The sequence below is a fragment of the Melospiza melodia genome, chromosome 4 (genome assembly GCF_035770615.1).
Source record: "Melospiza melodia melodia isolate bMelMel2 chromosome 4, bMelMel2.pri, whole genome shotgun sequence".
NCBI classification, from domain to species: Eukaryota; Metazoa; Chordata; class Aves; order Passeriformes; family Passerellidae; genus Melospiza; species Melospiza melodia.
The window spans coordinates 55,792,551-55,805,127 of NC_086197.1; the positions used below are offsets into that span (position 1 = coordinate 55,792,551).

Sequence of the window (12,577 nt, forward strand, 5' to 3'; positions counted from 1 at the left end):
AGATGTTGTGAGAAAGAAAGCAAGAGGAACAGAGACAAATCCTGTTTGGAGTACTCCCAGTTTTGCTATTCTTTCCCACAAATGTTAGGCTCCACACGCCTTGCTTTAATTTTGGATTTAATATTTACTTTATCTATAAGTTTCTTTTTTAATTTATATGGGGTTTTTAAAATCTTAATCCAAAGCATCAAAAGGGATATAGCGCACCTTTCATTTAAAACAAAGTCTTTCAAGACTAAAAAATAGATCTTTATATATATATATATTTATCCCTCCCTCTGTAATTCCCCCCACCTGTTTCCTTTTTCCCCCTCCCCTCCCCACTGTCACTATGGAGATTGTGTCCATGGAAACAGCTGGTTCAGACTCCTTGGTCAGATTCTGTGATGTCATCAGTCTTGAGTGTGATGTAAGAATTTATGAAGGAAGTGCTGGCATTGGCAGGCACGTCGAGAGGGGGCATGGCTGCACAGTGGGAGAGATTCCATTCAGTCACGAATGTCCACTGCTTTTTATCTCAACAGCCTAACCTGAAAAACAAAGTCAAAATAATATTGGCATGGTTCCTTCTCTCCATTTGCAAACAGGTCCCTCAGGCTTTGGAAAAACCCACTCAGCAGCCTACCACAGCAGCAACACCAAGAGCTCTTTAGCTTTGTGGACTGAAAACAGATACACAAAATGGCAAGTAGTTCATGAAAGCTAATCCATGTGATAAAAACTATTTAACAACCAGCAAAAAAAAATTAAGCAAGCCCAGTTCTGAAGGAGGTCTGGGATGACAGGATGATCCATACCACAATGGCACAGCACTCACCTCTACCTTCAGCAGCCAGGCAGGAGCTCGCTCACCTCGTGTCCACTCCTCACACTGACCATGAGATTGGGAAAGAAAGAGGCCAAGCATGTCCCAACATGGTGACAGCTCCTGGGATGCCATCAGGGATTGCATCAAAATGCTTCCCTAAGGGCCATCCAGTGGTGGTTTCCAGTGAATATGTAGCAGATACTGAAACTAGTGTCAAAACTACAGGAGTCCAGGAACCAATCCTGGGAAATTGCCAGATTTCACCAGCTAAAGGTAAAGCTGTTGTGGTTTAACTAATTGAAGGGCAGGTGATATTTCTTTCTGCTGCTTTCTGGAGCTAATTTTCATATTACAGAGACAGTTCATAGAAGGACTAAGCTTGTGATGTCTTTCAAGACAAATGTGGAAATGTCCCAGTGCTTGGCACGTGTTCTCCCTGTCCAGAAATTCTCTGAGGTGAGAAAATTAACTTCAGGAGTTTGCTAAGTTGGTGGAGGCTCAGCTCAAAAGAGAAGTTACAAAGTTAAAATTTAACTTCTTTAAGTTAGGGTTCTCATTCTGCATAGAGAGAAAGCAAAGCTTGAATAATGTATTCCTTCCTTCCATTATCCCATACCACAAGTGAGCCCAACTGCAATTTATTTAGTAAGGTTACTTAGATATGATTTGGATAAATCCCTCCTACCAGCTAGTGAGCTTGGGAAAAGAACTTACACCAGAAGTGATGCATATGGAAAGCAGCTAACGGAATTAGAGCTAGTGTGCCTGGGAGCAAAGTAACACCCATGTTTGTTCATAGCTGGCAATTAAACTCCAGGAACCCTAACTAAGTGTGATGGAGAAGTCAATACTGCTCTGATCATCAGCACACCAATTAGATTACATCCCAGCAAGCCCAACTCTTGGCTGCAGATATCCCCCATCCAGGTGCCAGGCTGTGAGGGAGTGAAGAGTCAGGCAAGTACACACAAAATGCAGACGGGCAAGGTCAGGGAGCAGCAGCTGAGGAGGAAAGGGGGAGGTTCCCGGAGAGCTCAGCTGCCCTCTGTGGTTTCATTACCGCGCAACAGCGAGCCCTCGCTGAGGGAGTTCAGGGCCGTGTTGCTGTCTCTGGCTCCTGTACAACTGCAGCTTGCCCATGCCTGGAATCGGTCCAGAGCATTAGGCACTGGCTCAGGGAAGAAACAGGCTCAACTCACAGAGAGTCCTGCCTCATTCCTGGACAAGATCCAGAGCACCAGACTTGCTCTCACAGTCACTCTCCAGATCTGGACTTGATCCAAATGTTCTAGAGGCAACTGGCTCAGGGAGAGAGAAGCAATGAAGACAGAATACACTGACTTGCCTGGATGTTATCCAACATGCAGGATTTTTCTTAACTTGCTAGGCCTGGGAGTGAACCAGGACTAAAACAGCCCAATAATCTCACAACTGAGTATCCATTGTATCTTACACTAAGGCGAGCAGAAGGACAGTTCCAGTACTACCTGGACTGCTACAGAACTCCCCTGAAGTTCTTTAATTACCACAGTAATACAACAAGTTGTTGTTGTTGTTGTTATAAGGATCTTTTAGATTTGCATGGCTTTTATTTTGAAACGCAAGATCAGGTTGGAATTTGAGAATCTAATTTTTAAGATATTCTGAACATTGCAAGGGGGTGGCTAAATAGGACCTTCTGGTAAGAATTACTTGAGGCAAAAAGTGGATTTCAAAAGACATGATGCCTTAGAGAGATATCTAGAGCATACAGTGAATACAGTGCAGAGATTCCACAGCCTGCAAGGTCTTAAGACATTCCTATGACATAAAAAAAGAGCTAGCACTGGAAAATAATGCAGGGAACAAAGCTGTGTAAAGGTCTCTGGGACACAGTAATGTTCACCAGCACCTTAAAGGAATGGCCCAAAAATCACTTCCCTAGTGTTAAACAGCCAGAAGAGGCACTTTGGCTGTGGGACTCTTGTCCAGCTTTAACATTATGAATTACATTGCCTGTTACATTTTAAGGAGAAGAGAAAAGCTTAAAGGAATCCCAATGACCTTTACCATGGAAGGAGAAAGCTACTCAAACACTGAATACTGTTAAACACTGTTTACATGGTAACTGTTAAAACAACACTCCATAGCCAGGAATGAATGCTATTAAAAATGGAAAGTCACAGAACACAGCTGAGCTAAAGCAAGACAGCAGTCAATCTGCAAAAAGTACATGGGACACTACCTGTCTTGTGCTACTGCACCAAAACCCCACAATCTTCCAATTAATCTCTCATCCTTCACACAGAACACCATTAGAAGTACTTCACAATTACTTTACTTGAAAAACAGGAAAGATTTTAAGTCAGGAGAGGTGCCTGGGAAGCAAGGGAATGGTAACGAAGGAAGGGGATTACCATCAGCAGTTCCAAGAACTGACACAAAAGAGCAACTTCCCCTGCATGACTGCAAGGAAAAAGACAGAGAAGCAAATAGCTACTTGAGTAAGAAATGCATTTGAGTAGTGAAATGAAGGCAAGAGACCTTCTTGGGCTGCAGTTTCATGGACAGGGTGACAACAAGTAATAACTTGAAACCAAACACTTATTTCATTTTAATACACCCTGTTGCCTTTGAAGTGCAATGCACTTGCAATTGAGTAAGAAATAAGAAATCCCAACCTCATCCCATTTCCTGGGTGCTAACTCTCCCACCTCAGTGCTACTCCCTCCTTGTGCCAGTGTATTTTCCCAGCCACACAGTGAACCAGATTAGGAAAATGACCCAGCTCTGATGCTAACATGGCAAAAAGCTGTTTCAGACAAATTGAATTCCCAACCAAGTTCTCACTTGGCTGTATGAATGCTGGGCCTAGACAAAGGAGGAGGCAGGAAGGAGCTGCAGTGAGGAACTTGGGGCACATTACAAAGTTATGGAATTGTGACCACTTCTGGATACAGTTCTACCTCCTATGCCCCATGTCTGTTTGCAAAATAGAGAAAAAAGCTGGGCCAAAAGAAACACAGTGGGGTCCTGCTAAGACTGATTTACTTATCCCTGGATCGATCTACATTTCCAGAAAATGGGAATCCTACAATAATCCTGAACTCATCAATATTATTTATTTATTACATATAGAATCTAAGATACTTTGATAACTTTATTTATACAGAAGCTTCCTAACTACTCTGAGATTCACAGAAAAACACCTTCAAATCCTTATGGACATGATACAAAAGGAGATTTCTGCCGCTCATTTAACTGAGAGAATAATCAGGCAGCTGTAACAGCTAATAAGCTTTGCCTCTCATTGTTTAACAGAAGGAACTGCTGCAGAAATACAAAAAAATAAACAGGATGGTAGCAGAGAAAAAAATATTACAAATTTTCTGTATACAAAAGCACCTTAATTCCTCACAGAAATGGGGAAGGCACTGGCTGTAAGAGAGCAGGTGGAACTGGAAGCTCTCCCCCACTCACCTGTGCTTGCTTTTATATCCATTCCCAGGAGTACACTTCCCCCCTCACCCCCGCTCCGACTGCTCTGTGCTGAGGCTGCCTTTCACCATCTTGTTCTGCAAGGAGGGAAGAGAGCAAGGAAGGAGGGGCTGACAAACCAGCAAGCCAAACAGAGGAGGAAAAGGAAAATGAGGGAGAAACGGAAGACAGGGGTAGGGAAAAGGAACATACAGAAAGCAAGAGAGAGAGAGAGAGAGAGAGAGAGAGAGAGAGAGAGAGAGAAGTCAGTATTGGAGTCAGAAATAGACTTTTCAGACAGAGTTTTCTCCAAGACCCAAGACAAAAGCAGATAATTCCACAAAAGTAGAGTCTGAGATATGAAAGCCTGGTTAATTTTAAGAAACACAGAATTTAACACAAAAAGGTAGAACAAGCTGAGAAGCATCACTTGAAAACTGCCAAAACAGATGGCTTAAGACAATCTAAGATGGCTGAGCCACCAAAAGGTGAGGTATCCCATCCCTTTTATAGCCTCTCCACAGCTCAGCATCCTCATCAGGTCTGTTGCAACCTCACTTGCTGTGATGCAGACAGAGCCGTTTGGATCTGTGAGAGGAACCCTTCAAAAGATGACAGTTTTCAGACAGCACTTTCCCTGTGATAAAAGCTGATATTTTGCATAAGTAGCACATTCAGGACATGGATGGCTGAAGTATCAATCCTGACAGAAGGAAATGGAAAAGCTCACTGGGGAGCACATGGAAAGGCAGGACCAGTCCCCTCTGGACTCAGCTTGCTTATGCCCTAAGAGTCAAGCACAGTTAATGAGGCAAGAAGCACCTTTGCTCTCCAGGGGCCGCTTTCTGTGATGAAGTGTATTTACCGGTGTGAGGCACAGACTGCCAAAGGGTAACAGGCCCTGTACTGGGGGACTCAATGCTGGAGATTTATAAAGTTAGCTCCTCCACCATTAGCTACAGAACAGCAGAGTGAGCTATGAGACAGTTACTAATTTGCTAACAGTGCTAAGGTGGTGTTACCTAAAAGCATCGCTTTCAACAGACTAATTGAAAGTCTTTCTTCCTCTCAATTGCTCATACGTGTCTCATGCAAAAAATTGGTGCAATTTGTTCCCCAGTCATTCTAGAGCAATGGTTTTCAGCCTTCCTGTTCCTGCATTGTCACTGTCTGGAATTCCCCTTTCCAGCCACTGGAATGGAAGGAACAGAGTAGGCTTTCTGCCCTGCAGAAAGACTGGGAACAAACCAATAATGATTAGTGAAATATGCAGTGAGGGCAGAGAAAGAAAGCAGAGAAAACTCTACTTGGCTTCAAAGAAATTATTTTTGCCTTTACTAAGCAAAAGCCAACAAACTTCAGTGTCAAATAAAGGCTGCTGGTGTTGAAGTTATGTTTTTGACAAAATAAAGAAAGTGATCTGCAGTGGGATAGTTCTGAACCAAATTTAAAATTTTATTGCCTCATGAAGAACTGTTGTGAACTTAATTGGTAGCTGTCCCACTCCCATCCTTCAAGATTACTTTAGAAATCCATGTGCTTTCTCAGAATTTTCTCTGAAAAGCTGGACTCTTTGCCTGAATCTAAACCAGTTCTTTCCTTTCATGGTTTGAGCACCATCACTCCAAAGTGCTCACATACAGCAGCAGTGACTCAAGCCATCTATGTAACACTGTATTTCCCTGGAATACTTCAGGCAACAGCAGCAAAAATAAAACAGCCTTCAAATACACACCTCTCTGTAATAGCTTAACCCCAGCTGGCAATTAAGTACCAAGAAGAACATAACTATCCCATCCAAACCCAGGACACACTCCAATTATCTTTAGCCAAGTATCCAAAGTCGAGCAGAGGGTGGCACTCAGGCAGTTACATTATACAGAAAGGGGAGCTCATCCTTCCCGGTTTGTTTGGCAAGATCTGCAAGTTCTTCTAGCATTAATGCATTAATTTAAGCTTGCTGTACATTGTCAACATTATTCCACAGTTGTGCAGAGTAATTTATTTTCTTTTATATAATGAAAAGTAGGCCAATTCTGGATAAGAGCCTGAACGTGCACTGAAATCTTCCAGCACATTTTAAATACGTGCGCATAAATACATCATTTTGTGGTGGAACATCCAGAAAGGAACATGAGGCTAATTCCTGTATGTTTACAAAGGACAGATTAAGAATAAGCTGTGAAAACAAAAGACCACCAGATGTCAGTCTAATTCTAGGCAGGGATCTGCAGACAAGAACTAGATGGAGACTAATCCCTGCTAGAAAGCAACACAATTCTTCCCTATTGTAATTTCTTTTTCACCACAAGCCATCCAAACTCTTGCCCAATTACTGTTGTATTCAACTGGCAACAAGAACAGCTGTTTTTTCCTGGATGTATCCACAACCTCCCAGGGGTGTATCCTCCCTTGAGGGCTGGGAGGGGTATTCCCAGCACTGTATCCCATTACTTATGCTACAAGAGAGTCATGTATTGTCTACCATGTCCCCTCTTGCCATACAGACAGCTCTCTGCACCACTGTGCTTGTAGGCTCTGGGGACAATCATTAAGGACACCCAGACCCCGGGCAGAAAGAGCAAAGGGGTCTTCTGATGAACCAAACATGTACAGAAGAACCCCACAGACCCACTGAAGGCTGAGTGGCTGGACTCAGTCCAGTTACTACTGGTAAACTAGAACAAGATGTCTCCAAAAACCAGGAGAACTTTTTCATAAAGTCATTTTTCTTCTTCCTTGCATCCTCAGTAAATCCAAGGAGAAAACCCAACAGTCCAATGAAATATTTGAACAGGAATAGGAAGCAACATACTGATTCTATCACAGAATTCAGGAAATGAAGCTGAGCTTTCTGAACAGTCATCAAGGACCTAAAGAAACACTGAGCAGATGGAACAAAAATTTTATCTTCTTAAACTTGTAGTCTTCTTGAGTTGATGGTTGCCCCCAGAATATACCACAAGCATATATCACAGAATAATTGAACTAAAAGCATCTCTGACTACAGACATTACCTAGGTAATAAAATTACTAATCCAAATTTAGAAACCAGAAGAGGGTTTCACAAGAGACCCAGGTATAATCCAGGAGAGGATTCTTACCTTGTGCTTGGGGCACCTCACTGAGAAATTCTCTTCGTTTAGTAAACAATCTAAAGGAGAAGAAGACAGCAATGCATTATTTTTTTAATGAAAACCAACTTGAATAATACATCACATGTTTTAATCTTGCCTCACAGGTACAGATTTTTCATTCAAAGATCTCTTATAGGAATACTTTGTCAGTATTGCCTGATCTGTGTATTATTAGCAGGTTCATTCCTTCCACCCCCAAAGTTTTAGCAAACAAAGTAACTGAACACCCCAAGTGACAATGCTGCTTGGATTACCAAGCAATCTCAGTTTTCCCAATGATCTGTATGTAGTAAGAATGACAACAGCAAGCCTACAAATCCTGTATCCCAACCCCCTTCAGCTATTCCAGCCTTCTTTGCTTTGGCACACAGAAGATGGACACATTCATCCAATCTGAACAGACAATTCCTGCATTCCACAGTACAAATGCTGCCTTTCACCCTTACCCCAAGGCCCTGCCAGCATCACGGAGAGCAGGGGCGTGTGTCTCTAGGTATGGTGTTTACAGCTTACTTGCAATCACAAGTCCTGGTGGTAAGTTTACACTGTGACACTACGTCTGGTAGTCTGGTCACTCACGCTGCTTTGAGACCTGCTTTCATAAATCTTATATGTGAAGCTTTTATGATCTAAAAAATGGTTCAGGTAATTATTTAAACATATTATGTAAAGTGAGGCAGTTATATGGAACTGCTTATTTAGGAACAAATTAAACAACACTGCCATTTGCAGAGCACTTTTTTAGCAGCACTGCCAGAGCATGGATTGCTTCTCCTCACATCCCCCCTCCCAGACTATGCCTTTAAGTGATGCAAGTCGGCAGCTCCCAGAACTTCAGCCACAGGAACGGCAGCACTCCCCTCAGAGCACTCAGCTGCCTCCCCTGGGCACCCTGAATTGCAGGGTCACCACTCAACCTGCCCGAACGCCTGACACTGCTCGGTTCCAATGGCTCTTGCCTCGGAGGCTGACCCGACGCTGTCACCTCGCGGGCAGGACCAAGCACCCATCCCCACCTCTGCACGGCCGAGCAATGCTGCCCTGGAGAATTGAGCAGGGTGCTTCTGACCTCCTGCCTACCCCAACACACCCAAGAGCTCACAAGTAGAGAAGTGCAATAGTAACTAAAATGGGCTAATTTAAAATGCTCTTAAGTATGCAGCATAACCAGTGCTACCTGCTGTTTCGATCTGCTGGAAGAGTTTAGCAGACAGCAGGAGACTGGAACTAAAGCTTGAGGGAAAAGCTTTCTAGATACCCAAGCTTTGGCAGAGCATCCCTCTGCTAGGGAGTGCCTAATGTTTCAACATGAATGCCTCTGGCCTGAATCAAAGGGAAACAGCATGCAAGAGGCTAAGTTACTTGAGAGATTTTAGCAAAGGGGAGTAAAACCCTTAATCCTGCCACAGATAATTTCAAATGCAGCATTAGCAAATCACAGGAAATAAATAAAATGTCTTCTCATTATAAGGGCAGGAATCATACATTTAGACTACAGCATGAATTATCACTGCATAATACAGCAATCATCAAAAATATACAGAGCAATCATCAAAAACATACACAGTATGTTAGAACAGAATGGAGTTTTCTTCTTTGTTGGAAATCCAACATCGGTAATGAATGCAGTTCTTTAGCTAGTACATCAGAAAGGAAGATTGTACAAGGATCAGGAAGAAGTGCCAGAAACCTTGTACCTAATGCCTGATCTGTGTGTGGAGCTCCATTTCTTACTAAGGTCAGCATTTTTGTTGCAAATACTAATAGCAGATTCAATTAATAGCAATTTTTTTTTGTTTCTGTTAAAGGACAACGATGAAAAATGTCATCAGCATACTGCAGAAAATCAGCTGAATACCAATAAGGCAGAAATTGTTCATCATTACAAAGCTGGCCTGGATTTTGGTTAGCAGTTCCAAGTATTTTATATAACAGATTACAATTTGTCATGAAGTCAGCAGACACAGAGCTATGATCAGCTCATTGTGGCAGAAAGCAAAAAGAACTGAGACTTGTCCTTGTTTCCACAGATTTTTCTCCATAAAGTAGTCAGGGAAAACCTAAAACACTTTTAATAGAAGCAATTGTTCTTCTGTAAGCTTCATACTTCTGTCTTACCCTCTGTGTTCTGCCCATTACTCATCTTTAATGATACTTGCGAAGACACAGGATTTCTGTTCTCTGAAAATTCATTTTATTTTCCTGTTAATATTTTCCTAATTTACAGTTAAAAATCTTCTGTAAGTGGAACTGCCTGGATATATGTTGTAGGGACAAGTGTGCTGCAACCATCAGGATCTGATTCCAGGTGGGGAGGAACAGGCAGAGGGAGAGGATATAAAATTTCAGAAAACAAAGATCTTGTTTCCATGGAGACATCCCTAGGACTAAGTTATCTTGAGACATCAGAGGCTCTTCATAAATTTGGACAGATGAAAGCCAAATACAGACAATGTTAACCACAGTCATTTCCATATAAAAATTACTTAAGTGGCACTACTGATCTTGATTTTTATGTAAATGGCTAAGAAATGTTCAGCTCTCTTACACCCTATATTGCCAAGGACTATTTTCTATGAAAGGAAATTAAAAGACAGCCTGAATTATGCTATATAAAAGCATCCATATGTACAAACTGGCAACTTACAAAGCCACGTGCCTCACACAGCACTCCATTAGCAACAGTGGGGCAGAGCCTGGCCCCTCACCAGGGTGGGGCTGGACACCAACCACTGGTGCAGCAGCCAGAGCCCAGGTCCCACCCCAGGGCTGCCTTCAGTGCTGCAAGGAACTGAAGCCATTTGACACACTGCAGCCTTCAGCCCTTTCCCAAAAACGTTCTGCCTTTCCTGAGGCACAGTAACTGACTGGGACCAGCTCCTAACCCACACGGATGCAAAGGCAGAAACGCTTCAGCTCACACTGAACTGCTTCGAAATACAACGCGGGTACTTCATCTCAACCAAGGCACGGTCACTTCCAGGAATCCAGACAAACCAAGTGTGTATGACTCAACGTACCCTAAAAAACGCTCCAGCAAGTGTTTTCTGTTTGGCTTTATTTCTTTGAGATACAAAACCAGTCATACATATTCCAAAAGCCTGAAAGCCCTTGTAAATGTTAACACAAACTTCTGAGGATTCAGAACAGATCTGTGACAGATCCTAAATAAAGCAAGGTGGCACCATCCTTCAAAGCAGGATGCTTGATTTCAAAATGGAACTACCACTGAGCTCAAGGAAGCTGAGAAGCACCTGTACAGTTTCACTACAGAAAGACAGTAGAACTGCAAAACCAATAAAAAGGGTTTACAGGCTGAGCAAAGAGAAATAATGTTGATTTGTTTCTCAAGGAAGCCTACATTTTCTGCTTGGTCATAAATGAAAACCAGACCTTATGCCATATAGCTTGGTTATTTCTTTTACACAGATTTACTGAAGAGTGTCTACAGATTAAGACAGCTTGATTACACCCACAGATAAAACCAACTGCAAACAAGGTCTTTTACTGTCACACCATCAGGCTGAAATTTTAAATGCTGAGAATCTACTTCAAGCTGGGGCTTTTTTATTTGTTTTGGTTGAAAACTTCAGCTGAAGCAGCCCAACGATTTCCTCAAAACTCTTTCTTGGAAAAAAGTTATTCCGCCCATGATAAACATCCCAGGATTTTTTCTCTGAAAAGCTCTACAATATCCTGATTTTCAGTAGGACCTGGACTTTAGCTAAGGCATGCCCTTGCCAGCTATCACAAAATCAGCAAACAGAACTCCTTGAAAAGCAATATGGGGATTTTCATGTGCACATCCTCACAAGAGGCCTATTAGATTTCAGTAGCACGGCCTTTCAGATTTCAAAAGCTAGCTAGTAGCTTTTAAAAATTCCACCAAATATACTTCTGCTTGGAGGTGATCAGGTCCTTCCTGTAAATGAACCTCTGCCCTCAGATTCAGGCACCAGTCCCAAAAGCAGTAAAGTTACCAGGGGACATTTCTAACACTCAAGCAACCCAAAAGAAGAAAGTGACCATTTCAAAACTGCAAAATGGGAAGCGCTAGTCCGGCAGGCAGAAGTGAGAACAGTACTGAGAAAGGCAGCCAAGATACAGAAAGAATGGAGGCTAGCAGGACGGAGACCAGTGCTACTGAAGTCAGGAGCAGAGAATTAAGGATGAGTGCCAGCAGGAGGCTAAGACAAAGAACTGATTAGAAAAAGGCACAGAAAGGTGAAACAGAGAATATAAAGGACAATATAAAAGAACAAACCAGGACCAGCAGGGTGAGGTGTGACAAGGAGCTGAGTTAGGAGAACTAAATGGCAGTAACAAAGCCCAGAGAGGAAAAAGAACGAGAAAAAAACAAAAGAGAGGAGGAAGTGAAGTAAGAGCAGAGAGGAGGAAGGCAGAAATACAGCTAGAAAATTGGAAAAAGGAAAAGTCAGAAAGAATTAGGAGGAATTGGGTCTTACAAAGAGACTGAAGTAAGAAATTTGTGAAGAGGGGCCTGAGAGCAACTAGATAAAAGACCTGTGGCTGGTATGAGAAGCCAAAGAGAACACATCAGACATACAGATGAAAAGGAAGAAACAGATAGGAAAATGTATTTTAAAAGCACCAATGAAGTATTTTGTTCTCACTCAACGGGACTTTTCCTGAAGTGAAATCAGAGACTCACCAGTTTTATCAACTCCTCCACTATTTTTTAAATATGTTTGTGAAACCTCACAGTCCAAGTATCCCATCTCCATGCAGCTCTTGCAATTTATTACTGCTGTATTACTCAAAGGAGGGAAATTAGCTTGGAATTGTGCACTCCAACAGATGGCCACATGACAACATGATGTCTCATAGCAAAATTAAAAGAAGTAAGCATAGCCTTGGAACTTGAACACAAAAAGCTACTATAAAAAAAAACTCACAGGTTGCAAAGTCAAGACAAAAGTGAAAAAATGCCAAATTTAATCTAACCCATGTCTACACATTATATAGCAGACATGTTACATTTAAATTGGACTAAACAGTATGATTATATACTGAGTTTTGTACATGATGCTGTCTCTTCCATGACACAGAACTGCTCTTGGGAACCAGTCATGATTGTTCAGTACATTTCTCATTTTGGAGAATCCTACATCTGCTGAAGTGGAGTAGAGTTAATATAGCTGAAGGAAAAGGAGAG

The 12,577-nt window shown here is 42.2% G+C and overlaps 1 protein-coding gene across 6 annotated transcripts in view; it reads right to left on the bottom strand.

Annotated features, from left to right (window-relative positions):
- Positions 1-296: 296 nt before the first annotated feature.
- Positions 297-12,577, bottom strand: part of TCF20 (transcription factor 20) — a 129,020-nt gene continuing 116,739 nt past the window's right edge. For 5 of the 6 annotated variants that reach the window (XM_063154659.1, XM_063154660.1, XM_063154662.1 and 2 more), the window contains 3 exons: positions 7,369-7,418; positions 4,268-4,395; positions 297-530 (listed from right to left, as the gene is read on the bottom strand). In XM_063154659.1, the coding sequence (XP_063010729.1) occupies positions 4,312-4,395; positions 7,369-7,418 (134 nt within the window). In that variant the 3' untranslated portion in view covers positions 297-530; positions 4,268-4,311. The remainder of the gene's footprint in view (positions 531-4,267; positions 4,396-7,368; positions 7,419-12,577) is intronic. The other variant, XM_063154665.1, reaches the window with a different exon arrangement.